General features: G+C 37.9%; 3 protein-coding genes across 8 annotated transcripts; 1 reads left to right on the top strand and 2 right to left on the bottom strand.

The window, feature by feature from the left end:
- Positions 1–1,219: 1,219 nt before the first annotated feature.
- Positions 1,220–5,218, bottom strand: LOC130985160 (protein PLASTID TRANSCRIPTIONALLY ACTIVE 12, chloroplastic). 3 transcript variants are annotated; one of them, XM_057907968.1, is made up of 11 exons: positions 4,936–5,218; positions 4,795–4,850; positions 3,725–4,396; positions 3,435–3,547; positions 2,560–2,819; positions 2,325–2,446; positions 2,153–2,221; positions 2,029–2,082; positions 1,814–1,918; positions 1,588–1,716; positions 1,220–1,515 (listed from the first exon to the last, which is right to left on the bottom strand). In XM_057907968.1, the coding sequence occupies exons 1-10, from the start codon at positions 4,967–4,969 to the stop codon at positions 1,615–1,617; spliced, it is 1,587 nt and encodes a 528-aa protein (XP_057763951.1). In that variant the 5' UTR covers positions 4,970–5,218; the 3' UTR covers positions 1,220–1,515; positions 1,588–1,614. The 3 variants fall into 3 exon arrangements, with proteins under 3 accessions (XP_057763951.1, XP_057763950.1, XP_057763952.1); XM_057907967.1 differs by having other exon boundaries at positions 1,220–1,509; XM_057907969.1 differs by having other exon boundaries at positions 1,220–1,509; positions 3,725–4,383; positions 4,936–5,095.
- A 1,074-nt stretch (positions 5,219–6,292) lies between these two features.
- Positions 6,293–9,598, bottom strand: LOC130985159 (WD repeat-containing protein LWD1-like). 4 transcript variants are annotated; one of them, XR_009088906.1, is made up of 3 exons: positions 8,558–9,598; positions 7,656–7,795; positions 6,293–6,961 (listed from the first exon to the last, which is right to left on the bottom strand). XR_009088906.1 is itself a non-coding variant. In XM_057907965.1 (2 exons), the coding sequence occupies exons 1-2, from the start codon at positions 9,596–9,598 to the stop codon at positions 7,963–7,965; spliced, it is 1,047 nt and encodes a 348-aa protein (XP_057763948.1). In that variant the 3' UTR covers positions 7,349–7,962. The 4 variants fall into 4 exon arrangements, 2 of the variants coding, with proteins under 2 accessions (XP_057763948.1, XP_057763949.1); XR_009088905.1 differs by lacking the exon at positions 6,293–6,961 and adding an exon at positions 7,866–7,968 and having other exon boundaries at positions 7,349–7,795; XM_057907965.1 differs by lacking the exon at positions 6,293–6,961 and having other exon boundaries at positions 7,349–7,968.
- Positions 9,599–10,087: 489 nt separating this feature from the next.
- LOC130985158 (phosphoribosylamine--glycine ligase-like) lies at positions 10,088–12,562 on the top strand. Its single transcript, XM_057907964.1, has 4 exons — positions 10,088–10,319; positions 10,773–11,146; positions 11,228–11,758; positions 11,931–12,562. Exons 1-4 carry the CDS (start codon positions 10,088–10,090, stop codon positions 12,345–12,347), a joined length of 1,554 nt encoding a protein of 517 aa, XP_057763947.1. The 3' UTR covers positions 12,348–12,562.
- The last annotated feature ends 629 nt before the right edge of the window (positions 12,563–13,191 follow it).

Raw genomic sequence — 13,191 nt, 5'->3', positions numbered from 1 at the left:
TTGTATACAATTTTTAGCTCTCTCTCTCTAAATATTTGATGTGTATGGGAAGAAAAGATATGGGAGGAAAAGGATTACTTGTCAAAGCACTTTTAAGATATCAAAGAGTAGGCCAACCCTTAGATTATGTATTAATGAAGGTTGGATAATACCAAATTAAAGAAGTTTTAAAATTGGGGCCCATAAATACACAAAAAATCAACTATCAAATTAATGTCTATCAGTTTCATATGAGTATTAATTTAGTAGTATTACTTTTCTTATATCCATTTTATTTTGTAATAGACATAAATTCCTCTCTTAAAATATGTCGCATAATGAAATGGCAACTGCATCGAGTAATTTGATTTCAACATCTTTAGAATTATGATTTTTTTTTTTTTTTCAAATCCTTAATTGACTCAGAAATCACTAATTAGTAAGTAATTACTAGTATAAAGGATGCGTTTTTAAAGTGGGCTGGATTATACAACCAATACTTTATTTGAGGTGTCTCATCATAATGGGTCGGCCCATAACAAGTGGAGGCCCATTAACTTTCTAAACTTTTCTTTCTTTATAACCTCAATTTTTTCAGATTTTGAAAAACACTTTTGAGGTAAAGCATTTAATCCTCATATTAAATTTTTGTATTGCCATTTCATAATCCTGAAAATAATAATAATAATAATAATAATAAAAATCATAATTGTGCGCACACACTAAACAAAAATCTATATATACATATGTATGTGTACATATATTAAAAAAGAGTTTTAACAAGTATTTTTTCCTTATTTAGAAAACAAAACTATTCTTCCTGCCAAATTTCTCTCATTCTATCCTCCTTTTTTGGTATTGATTAATTTTAAAATCATCAAAATTTAATTCATAAAATAATTTTCAATATTCATCTTAAATTAAAAATCATGACAAGATCTTTAATTTGGTAATTTTTTTTATATATGAATTGAATTTGGAATGAATAAATCATGGTCATTTAAAGTTTCAAATATTTTCATGTCAAAAAAAAGTTTCGAATATTTTTTTTTCACTCCTCTATAGTGACTCGCATCCAACCCATTTTTTTTTTAATAAATTATTAATTTCTCCTTTATCTACACACAAAACCCTCAACCTAAAATCTGCTTTAAATCTTACTAATTATGGTATTTTATGCCAACAATACCACTTTAATTTATTTAACACAGAGAGAAAAGAAAAAAAAAATGACAAATAATTCATAGTATATCCCAGAATTTCCTATTGCACAATATATAAATATGGTTCAAACAAAAGCAATATATACAATGCACATATCAATCAAATCCAACACCAATCCAGATAGCTTCCTACTTGACATTATCTTACCTGGAACTGATCATATAAAATGACAGCGCAGATTCTCCTTCGCCTTCGCTATCAGCTCGTACCTCTCCCTCCGGTGTCACAAACGAAGCATTCGTTGAAAGAATCTAAGTCGAACGTGTGTCTTCAGATATTTCAGAGGAGGTTGCTCTCGTCTCCACCCTGCAACTTAAACACCAAATTCAACTTTGAAGCCTAGTTTGAGATGCATTTCGTCAACACATTGTTGATTTCTCTTACCTCCCTCAACCATGCCATAAGAGGAAACTAATCCTCTTGCTCAAAGTCTAGAAGAAAGTCTGTCAGGTTCTCCGAATCATCTACAGCTTCTTCCAGGGTCTCGATTTTCTTTTTAGGTTTCGTCTGCGACTGAAGAATGGAACATGATAAGGCGCCTCTCACCATAGATATCCAGTTTATGAATATATGTAATAATAACTGTATAGTATTAGTAGTTTTGATTTACCTTTGGCTTGAGCACTTCTTGATTGCTTTTTAGGATGCTCCAATTGCGCGTAACTTTCTCATCTTCTTTCTCTTCACCTTCATCTTCGCTGTCCTCTCCTTCGTCCTATCATGAGAACTCAGAAAAGAATGAAAATAAACTCAAATATATATCGCGTTTAAAACAAACTGAAAAATCAAGAGAGAGGTCAAAAAGGTGAAGGACAAGAATCTCACATCGTTTTCTCCTATGTCGACAGCTTGTGCCATAGCATCATCCATGTCCGCCATCTGTTGCAGAAATTAAACGCTTTAAAGCAGCTCACACATAAAGCAACAAAAAACAACGAGAGGCGATTACCTCGACTACTTCTGCCTTCTCATTGGCCAGGATCTTCTCCAGCTCCTCTCTTGTTATAATTTTTCCATGCTGACAAAAAAATGCAGATATCACTGAAGCTATAGTATACAATGGAATGAGATATGTATGTGATAAATGAAAAAGGATGTAGAAGTAATCAACTCTGCCAAACCTCCTTAAGATAATCAAGCATGTTTGGAGTCGGTTCGTGAAAATCTGGACCCCGGTAATCAATCACCTCGTTTGGATCCTGAATGTAGTTGATAGTTGGGTAAACAGGATCTCCACCCCATACTACAAACAAGAGCGAATTAAGCAATGCCAAAAGCACGGATACGAGAAACATTAAAAAACTTATGCAACTTAAATTTAACATTCAACATTCAAGATAATAGAAGCACGTATACTTTGCTTTATTTGATCCTCCCGCATGCGCATCGCTAGTGGATCTCGAGGAATACGGACATCAGTACCCATCATGATGCGGTACTCTCGATCAGTTTGATATGTAAACATCTCAATTAGTTGAGATGTCTCATCTTCACCAGTCTCTTCAAAATGCTTCTGCACGGCTTCACGTGAGGTGTCCCTTTTCCAAGCTTCAACCCATTCTGAATAGTAAGCTATAGGGCCTAGCTTTTGCAGTCTTTCATTTTCTTCCTCAAGCCTACGAGTCACTAAATATTTCAAGCTCCAAAAAAGAATCATTTTTAAGCCGATTTCGATAAGTGAATTACAAAGAAATAAAGCTTCAACTTAATTCAAAAGAATTTTCCTATTTTGCTTGCAACAGAACACCAATAATTAGGTACATCTACATATTTTTCATTTTTTCCTATATTCTCTTTGATTATAACTTCATTATTGCCTCTGTTCTATCCTTTACCGCAAAGAGTTGGTTGACTATATAGAGAGTATTCAGAAGTTAATGATCATAGGCTCTAATATATCAGGAATTGCTCTCAGTTCAGTGTTCGATACAATGGTTGTTTCACTTTTTTTCACGGAATAATTAAACGCATTATCACGATCTCACCCAACCACAAATAAACAGAAGTAAGAAAAAAGAAGAAATAATTTTATTTCAATCTCAATTTATAGTAGTCTAAAGACAGAATGAGCAGTTAGTTCCATATAAGGTACCTATATTAAAAGAAAGGGAATGAAGAGAACAAAAGCACCAATCAAGGAGGTAACTTAATCTGAAGAATCCTCATTTCAATACTAACACAAAATTGGTTGCTTCAAATGCAAGTTTTTAGCTAAAGAAATCATGCTTTACCTCTCTTCTTTATAAATATGACGTCTAGCTCTAAAAAGAGCGCATTCAGTAAGGGTTGGTTCTTCACCATAAAGCTTAATTTGCCCAGTCTCTGCCATAGCTTTGAGAAACACCTGGAAAAAGGAATGTCAAATGTGATGTCAACACGATCATACAAAAGAAGCACCGTGACATTATCAGAAGCCAAAATAAGACTATATAAATTAGGAAATCGTCTGAAGACCCTTGAAGATGCCACAACCTGTGGCACGAATATTAGTTTTACATGAAAGAAGTCAAAATGTGCATACTGTCTCAACATCTGGTCGTCTCCTTTGCCATCTCGACCATTGTTCCTTGTCGGTCTTTCTCCAGTTCCACCACAGTTCTTCACTTGTAAGTGGATCCTCAATCGGTTTCTTAGCTTCCGGATCAATAAAGGGGTGAGGATTCCCAATCTTCTTGTCAAGTTCATAGCTACTCAACTCCTCTCCCGTAGGTTCTGCCTGATAGACAACATACCCTGACAAGTGATCTTTTGGTTCATCAAGCGAATCCTCTTGAGATTCAGCTTCCACTTGATCATTCACAGATACATTCGTTTCTGAAGACTGAGATGCAGAAAACGAAGACTTGTTCCTTTTCCTCCTACTCCCAGGGGTTTTCCCGAAAGATGGTTTTCCAGTCGACACACCAGTTGGTTCAGGAGCCCGTGCAGCCCTTACTCGACTTGATGTGCCTTCCGGCCAGTACTCTTCCCCTGGAATGCTTGCACGAGCACCAGAAGCCGGCTCAAGCTGACCGGAAGTGGAGTCCATATAGCTATGATACGGGTATCGCTCAACTGATATATGCTCGATGGGGCTCTCTTTATCATCTTTCTCGCACTTTATTTGAGTAAGTAAAGGAGCCCTCTTTAACGGAGAGATGGTTACTACTTTAAACTTTGACATCGATGAAGAAAATGAACCTGCAAACGGTAGCTGGACCGACCAACGCATAAATCATCTAGGAGAAAATGACATGTATAACCAGCATAGACTTGCAATTAAAGCAACTATTTTAAAAAAATTTGAAAAGAAATGTGAAAGAAAAACTAATACATTTTCTGATCATGAACAAATCCATTACTCATTAGTTCATCATCAAAACTCAGCTCAGCCCAGCTCACCTATCAGTTAAAGCAAGACATACTTCAAGCCAAGAAACGATTTCTACCAAGATTCTAGAATTCCCAAAATTAAACAATCAAGAAAACAGAGCAGGATTATCGAATTCAAGAAACAGTAGTTCAAGTAAAAAGCATGACACAATTCTTGAATTCCAAAACTAATCAACACTTAAAACAGTTAACCAAATTAAAAAAAAATAAAAATCCAACCTTGAGATTCTTGGTGACGGCCGCGTCCACTGAAACTATCCTTCTCAATCCTCCATCTGAAACCACAGAATCCAAAGAGTTGAAGTAGTCGAAAATAAACGCAGGAAAAAAAAACCACAGAAAAAGCGAAAAGGCAATGACCTTGATAATGCCAAGAAGGAGAAACAGACGCCATTTTCCCAATGAATAAATTCCTCAATAGTTTTACGGTTTTATTACAAGAAATCTCACTTGGGTTTAAGCATAACAGAGACAAGGTTTTTGGAGGATAACAGAGAGTAACAAAAATGCTATCGGAAGCCGATAACGTTAAATTTAGTAATTTGCTGTTGAGGGAAAAGCGTGGCGTAGTTTTATGGCGATATTTCAACGACTTCAGTTGTTTGCAACCTTTGCGGTTGACACTTCTATTTTTCCCAATTAAAACTCTCTCTCTCTTTCTTTTTGGATTAATTGCCTATAAATATACGAACTATACCCAAATTTTGGTTTTTAACCAAATCTATTTTTTTGTCAAAAAATACATAAACTTTTAATTTTTTTGAATTTGGCGTAACTCCAAAAATTCGTTGGCCAATAACTTGATTATCTGAAGTCCGATTTGCAATTTGAAGGTATCGTTGGAAACATGTCAATAATAGTAGCTTTCTAATAATATCCATATTATTGAGTTTTGGTCACCAGAAGTAGTCGAAAAAAAGAAAAAATGCAAAGTTTCATGACATTATTTTTCGACCACTTACAATGACCAAAACCCAAAAATATAAGTATTATTAAAAAGATAATGTCAAGAGATTTCTAACGGTACTTTTGGATTACCCATTGGACTTAAGACAATCAAGCTATTATAGCCAACGAACTTTGAGCTTAGGTCAAATTTCAAAAAAATAAAAAGTTATGTATTTTTTTACCAAAAAAATAGATTTAGTTAAAAACCAAAATTTGGTTATAGTTCATGTATTTATAGGCAATTAACTCTTTCTTTTTTGAGAAAAGTTTTATAAAATTTCTTGTTGTTGGCAAATTAGCACATCTATAAATAGAATTAGCTTCATAAAAAATAGAATTAGTTACGTCGGTTATATTTTGATTAAAATAATCGTACTAATATAAATAAGCAAAATATTGCCATAGATGAAATCGAGTTAACAAATCATATCATGATAGAATTGCTTTCAATATTAATTCAATATCAACTCTCTAATGGTATGCCAAAATATATTCTTTTCTCAAACATCTTTAGTAACACGTCATCGCAACAAAATTAATACTTCATCCGCCCACGAAATATTGTCCTAGAGGAAGTGGGCATGTGTTTTAAGAAAAATTATGTTATATATTTATTGAGAGGAGAATGAAGCCCATAAATGAAGAAAAGTGAAAAAAATTAATTAAGTTAATAAGTGAAGAATGGAACAATATATTAGCGAGTGGAAAAAAAAACCATATACAAACTTGTATCACATTGTTGGTTTGATAGGTCAAGCAACACCATATATGAATCCAAACACAAATTCAATAATACATTTATAATTTCGTTGGTGTTTGAATCCGATATAAATATTGACACAACATAAGACTTCCCCATCATTGTATAATGCCACTAAAAGGGTAAAATCTTGTGGGTTCCTTTCCTTACAACTGGAAAAATAAAATCTCAGACAAATACAACAACTAAGTAGGGAAATTTTTCTAAGATAAAGCTCAGCAAGAAATCAAATCATAATTTTCTCAAATCTGCAACAAGCTCTCCACCAAAATTATTGGGGTATGGATATTCATGAGAGTGAACACAACAATAATAACCATGTTATGAATATAACTATACAACAACGATGGAAACAGCTAATTGCAAACCTCATATATGAAGCTTCACACCATGAAGTATCAAGTGGAAAAGCTTTCACAAACTACACTGTCTGCGATACTGTCGAGTCTGCAGTTTAAATTTGCAGATTCAATGCTAAGAGAGTCGAACGAGATAGAATGAAGAGATCGAAGGCAAGATTCTCCTCCTTATCATAGACATTTACCATGGCCATCTCAAAGGGGCTGACATATATAGGTAAAACTAACCAGGTAATTTGGATACCAGATCCTTCAGCCTTCCAATTGATCTCACAACCACACGAAATTCGGAAAATCATTGCATATCACAGCACTATAACTGTATTAGACAAACTGGTATTCATCAGATATTATCTAAAGCATCAAATCAAACACAGGCCTCTGTTTGATTTCCTGATATTCTCTCTCTCTCTCTCTCTTTAGGTTGGGGCACCCAAGAGCATCTTAGCATTATCCAATAACACAAGACAAAAAGCAAGATAAGAAATGTACCAAAGGATATACTATGTAATTTTGTGAACATGAATGCTTGTTTTTATACAGTTTTGGTACTAGTAAAGCATAGTCTCGCTCTTCTATGTTAAGAGTATCGTGTAGGAAAAGCCTTTCAACTCATCCCAAATTGGTCCAAGTTTCCAACGTTCCGAGATCAACCAGTATAAGATAGGGAAGAGCATAACTTAAAAGAGATCAAACGCAGAGAGACTTTTCAAGTTAGTGATCATATCTATTTCAAGTAACTGTTTAACCAGAACAGAGTCCTTTGCGCTTAAGGTCAAAATGACTAATTAAGATCACAACTAGCAAAATACATACATAACACAGTGGCCTTGCATATAAAGTAACGGTAGTGAGCAGCACCAAAGTCGACACTAAAGCTGCAGCACATGAATTAATCAACAGGACGCTAGTTGCATCAACCAAGAAATATGCTTACTCCCTCGAGGCACAGTTCATTCGGAAACCAAACTGATTTTCATAAAATAAACAGTAGAGGGCAGCAAGTAACTTACAACCATGTTCACTTCACCCACCGTCCTTCAATCACAGACCACTGGTGCACTGCTTAATCTACAATACACCTTCTTCAACTTGCTGGACTCTTAAACGCCAAGCACTTTGAGTCGTTGAGCAAAGCAAAGCATCATTACTCCTGACAAAAATCGTCTGTTATCTCAGGCCCACAACAGGGGCTTGACTGGTGGCAGAACTGATGTAGTTACCATAAGCCAGTAGGTTCTAACTTAAACGACAGCTTTTGATATTCTGTGAGGAAGTTCCTTAACTCACAGCCATGATTGTCTCCTACTTTTTGGTCATTTATAGCTAACAAGAAATAAAAAAGTTTAGCAAGCAAACTACCAATCTGAATAAACTGAAATGGATCCCTATGCCTATAAAACTTGCATCTTTTAAGGTGCAACAGTTAGAGTTGCTTTGATAGCTTAACTGTGTTAAATCTGATGGAAACCACCACAAGTTCAGCATTATAGTCATATTAAGTAATTAGTTATATAGATATATAGATATATACATACATACATACATACATATATATATATATATATATATGAGTTAATCAAGCAGAATAATCACCATCCATCATAAAAAATTGGTTCCAAGACAAGTAAATCATCAAGAGTTCTTAGCATTGAGGCTAAAATACAATCTATCTAGGCAACAAAGACGAGCAAAGCAAGTAAATCATCATGGTTGTCAAAAACGAGAAGCAATAGAATCAAGCAGCTTCCATTTTTGTCAAATTAAACAATCAAGAAACTGCAATTAGAGTTGAAATACTAAACAAACTGAACAATGCTTTGTATAAAATAAACCTTGTTCAAACACTAGGTCAAGCTACCAATGGTCAGTAAAGTACCACTAATTCACAAACAGAATCATCATCTACTCATACCCTCAGAATCTGTAGCTTGTTCGAAAATGCAATCGCCACCCAGTCAGGCTGCGAAGACGACCACTGCAGCTGCTCAATCTCCGCCCCGGCAGTGTATGCCAGAATCGGGTCCAACCCGCCCTCCACCGGCTGCCCCATCGACGAGAGGTCCCAAATCAAAGCCTGAGAATCATCCCCCGCCGTGCAAATGTGGCAGGAACTATGCGGCGCCCACGCAATTGCATTCACACTGGCCTGATGCCGCTGCAGCTCCACCACCGGCAGCGTCGGGAAGCGTATATCCAACACCACGACCTTGCTACTGTCCATTATGATGGTCGCCATGTATCTCGGATCCTGCTTATTCCAGCCGAGCCGCACCAGCGGCGTGTCCGGCTCCGAGCTCTCGTAGATTATGGTCGAATGCTCCTTGTCGCGCAGATCGAAAACCCTAACCGAGCCGTCGGCCGAAACCGACGCGAAAACCCCAACGCCGCCCCACGCGATGTCGTAGACCTCCTTATCGTGCGCAATTAGCTGCGTATCCACCATCTCCTTCTCGATATCCCAAATAGTGCAGGTGGTGTCGATGCTGGAGGTCCCAATCCGCCGCGGCTCGGCCTCGTTCCAGTCAAACGAAGTCAGCGGGCCGGAGAACTCGCTGTTGCGGTTGTTGTTGAGCAGGCTCTTGAGCTCGACGCGGCGGCCGCCGTCGGAATCGGAGATTTGCCAGAGGCGGAGGAAATCGGAGGAGGAGGCGAGCAAATCGGGGCGCTGGCACTCCTTGTCGGGGACGAAGATGAGCTTGGTCGGCGGGTAGGGGTGGTCGAAGGAGATGGCCGGGTCGGAGCGGATCTCTCCGGTGGAGTCGTCGAGCTGGACGATTTCAACGCGGTTAGGGTACTGCTCGAGGAGGCTGGCGATGGCGAGGCGGTATTTCTTGTCCTTGCGCACGCTCCAGTTCATGGCATAGATGTGCCATGGAGCTTCGTAGGTGTAGATCTCCGACCGCCGCTGCTGCTCGTCCGACCCGTCCTGATTCGGATCGCTGCTCGCACCCATTTTCGGCGCGGATTTGCCTCTCTCTCTCTCTCTCTCTCTCTCTATCCTCCCTCTCTCTCTCTCTCTACATATATATATATATATATATATATAAAATCTTCACTCGCTCACTGTGGATGACTGAGAAACAAATCCAAATCCAAATCCAAATCCAAATGTTGTGTACCCTAAAAAATTACTACTAATACTAGTAAAATAAGTAAAATCAATGGCAAACCAAAACGATGCTTTGAATTTGATAAGCCCTAAATAAAGAATTAGGGCCTTACTATCAAAATCAAAACTTCAAAAGTTACTCTCTCTCTCTCTCTCTCTCTCACACACACACACACATACACGCTGCTGCCCCTTTTTTTTTCCGGCCGAAGGTAGCACCGAGCTTCAACCTCTCGATCCTCTCAAGCACATCAGCAATAATTCATAGGAGAACTACAGCTATCTAGAAACCAACTCTTTCAATCCCAACTAAGATTCAGTACATAGAAAAGTATGGCACTCGCTTGCTCAAATGGTGTTCAATTTTTGGACAGCCATAGTCATATTCTCAGTTCGACGCCGAAATCTTTTACCTCAATCTGTTTTCGCGTGAGACCCATCAAATGGGTCGCTCAGAAAAGTGGTTCTAGTAGCTCCGCTCGTCTCTGCCGGAGGAATAATAATCAATCTGCTATGCTTGTATTTAACGCCATTGCTTCAAACAACGTGCCCTCCTCTGCTGCTGGTACCATTCTTTTTTCTTTCTTTGTATTCTATTTTATTTTTATCGGTTTTGATTTGCTTTCAATAATACTAGTTACGGATATAGCTGTATAAATCAAGAATTACTTGTTCAAGGTGGCAGCAATGGATGAAGAGTTAATTATGTTTATGCTTCTATCATTCTGTTGAAAGTAGCTAATTTTGTTCTTAAAAATTGTGTCTTTGTGAAAGGGTAAACTCCTCATAAGGAGGAATTCCATAGCAATGCTTGTAGTATTTCATACCATTCGATATAAAATGCTCCCTTAACTTAAAGGTAGTAACTTGTTTAGTTAATCGCCAACAAACTGCCCGAAATTTGGATGTTATGCACAATGTTAAAAATTAGCTGTTCTTACCAATACTTACCAATAGGCTGTGATGAATTTGTTTATGTTGTCGGAGCTATTTTTGATGCGTGGTATTGGAATTGTAGAGGAAAATATAGCTGTGCTGGTTATTGGAGGGGGAGGAAGAGAGCACGCTCTTTGTTACGCCCTGCAGCGATCTCCTTCCTGTGTTTCTGTGTTTTGTGCTCCTGGTAATGCTGGAATTTCTGGCTCGGGCGATGCAACGTGTATAGAGGATCTTGATATCTCCGATAGCTCAGCGGTGATTGCCTTTTGCTGTGAAAGGTCTATTGGACTGGTTGTAGTGGGACCCGAGGCTCCCCTTGTAGCCGGTCTTGCCAACGATCTTGTTAAGGCTGGGATTCCTACTTTCGGCCCTTCTTCAGAAGCTGCCGCCTTAGAAGGTTCAAAGGACTTCATGAAACGGCTATGTGACAAATATGATATCCCAACTGCCAAGGTTCATTACCTATTATTAGCTTTGGTTACTGGATAGGCTTATAAGCTTACTTACCTTTTCCTTTTCCATTGAATGGTGCAGTATCGAACTTTTACTGATCCGTCTGCTGCAAAAGCATATATTGAAGCTCAAGGTGTTCCCATTGTTGTTAAAGCAGATGGGTTGGCAGCTGGGAAAGGTGTTGTTGTTGCTATGACAATGGATGAAGCATTTGAAGCAATTGATTCTATGCTTGTGAAGAATGTTTTTGGCTCTGCTGGGTGTCGTGTCATCATTGAAGAATATCTTGAAGGAGAGGAAGCGTCGTTCTTTGCTCTAGTGGACGGGGTGCATGCCATACCTCTAGAATCCGCTCAGGACCATAAACGAGTGGGTGATGGTGACACTGGGCCTAATACTGGTGGAATGGGGGCATATTCTCCAGCCCCTATCCTAACAAAAGAACTAGAATCTGTTGTCATGAAATCCATTATTCTTCCTACCGTGAAGGGAATGGCTGCAGAGGGCCGCAAGTTTGTCGGGGTTCTGTATGCCGGGCTAATGATCGAGAAGAAATCTGGACTACCAAAGCTGATTGAGTACAACGTCCGCTTTGGAGATCCTGAGTGCCAGGTTTGTCCTTGTTTCAATTCTGTTCTGAATTTACAAGAAGCGTAACGTGATTGATTGTTTCTAAATTATCAATTACTGCTATATCTGCTTTCTCAACTGCTATGTGCTGTGCCATATTGTTGATACTGTTGAACATACATACAAAGGTGTTAAAGTTTGATGTTGTGGACAGGTGTTGATGGTTCGTTTGGAGTCGGATCTGGCACAAGTGTTACTGTCAGCGTCCGTGGGAAAGCTAAGCGGCGTATCTCTGGAGTGGTCTCAAGGGTCGGCAATGATTGTGGTAATGGCGAGTGAGGGTTACCCGGGCAGCTACAAGAAGGGTACAGTGATTGAAAATCTCAAGGCAGCAGAGGAAGTGGCTCCGAGTGTAAGGATTTTCCATGCTGGCACAGCCCTCGACTCCGAGGGGAACTTCGTTGCTACAGGTGGACGTGTTCTTGGCGTCACTGCTAAGGGGAAGGATCTGGAAGAGGCCAGAGATCGAGCATACCAAGCCGTAGAGCAAGTGAAGTGGCCGGCCGGCTTCTTCAGACGAGATATTGGCTGGAGAGCTCTCCCCCGGAAACAATGTGCTGCAAGAGCCTGAAGATTTGCAATTTCATCAAGTGGTGACTGCTGAGGATTTGTGCCAATGTTTTGTAAGAGGGAAGAAACCATTTTACTGCATTTTTTGTGTTGAGATATTTAAAGAACAAAACGGGTATGTATTGAGGTAGTAAAATGTCACTTGTTTTAAATTGAAGGATTTTGATTTGGTTATTTTCAGGTATAGGATAAATATAATACCACAATTATTTTGTATATCAGGTTCAGTTTAATGAGGTGTGATTTTAAAAAAAATATGTATGTTTAAATATTATTGTCACTAGTATGAAAAAAGGATAAATTTATAAAATCAAAGTTTGTGCATTGTAAAATGACTTAGTTTAAATTTATAAATTCATCTTAGTTTCTTTTAAATTTAAATCCAATTAGCACCAAACTAATAATGCACTGACAACACATATATGGTTGAGGATGATTTAGTAATAGATTGAGCAATTTTAAAGCTAAAACTATAGAATTCAGCATCTGTATAAATTTTGTGAATGGGTCACAACTTATTATTTTTCTTTTTGAAAGAAAATTAACTTTCAATTAATCAAACAATAAGTAATACTAGTTCATACAAAGATTCAACTCAAACATAATCTGCTAAAACAAAACGAGTAAGGGGCATTTATTTTACAGGATTGATAAGATGCATAATTGAGTCTTTTATCATTAAAAGTAGGATTTATCAAATCCCACCATTTTCAATCGGATAAGAATTAAGCAAAATTAGCTTAAATGAGTAAAAAAAATTAAGGGTCTTGGGATATCTCAAAGTTTCGATCCATCAAAATAAATAAGACATTAACCATACTATTTTTATACTCCCTCCGTCCCGC

This window comes from Salvia miltiorrhiza, chromosome 5 (genome assembly GCF_028751815.1).
Source record: "Salvia miltiorrhiza cultivar Shanhuang (shh) chromosome 5, IMPLAD_Smil_shh, whole genome shotgun sequence".
Classification (NCBI taxonomy): domain Eukaryota; kingdom Viridiplantae; phylum Streptophyta; class Magnoliopsida; order Lamiales; family Lamiaceae; genus Salvia; species Salvia miltiorrhiza.
Note: the sequence above shows the minus strand (reverse complement) of the source record. Positions and strands in the feature narration are given on the sequence as shown.

Excerpts from the sequence above, each read along its gene's own strand:
- LOC130985160 (XM_057907968.1), bottom strand. The coding sequence starts at position 4,969 with ATGGCGTCTGTTTCTCCTTCTTGGCATTATCAAG. Across the intron at positions 2,820-3,434 it reads CATATTTATAAAGAAGAGAG|GCTTGAGGAAGAAAATGAAA; the intron begins GTAAAGCATGAT and ends AGTGACTCGTAG. Across the intron at positions 2,222-2,324 it reads TGCTTGATTATCTTAAGGAG|CATGGAAAAATTATAACAAG; the intron begins GTTTGGCAGAGT and ends TTTTTTTGTCAG.
- LOC130985158 (XM_057907964.1), top strand. The coding sequence starts at position 10,088 with ATGGCACTCGCTTGCTCAAATGGTGTTCAATTTTTGGACAGCCATAGT. Across the intron at positions 10,320-10,772 it reads CGTGCCCTCCTCTGCTGCTG|AGGAAAATATAGCTGTGCTG; the intron begins GTACCATTCTTT and ends TTGGAATTGTAG. Across the intron at positions 11,759-11,930 it reads TTGGAGATCCTGAGTGCCAG|GTGTTGATGGTTCGTTTGGA; the intron begins GTTTGTCCTTGT and ends TGTTGTGGACAG.
- LOC130985159 (XM_057907965.1), bottom strand. The coding sequence starts at position 9,598 with ATGGGTGCGAGCAGCGATCCGAATCAGGACGGGTCGGACGAGCAGCAG.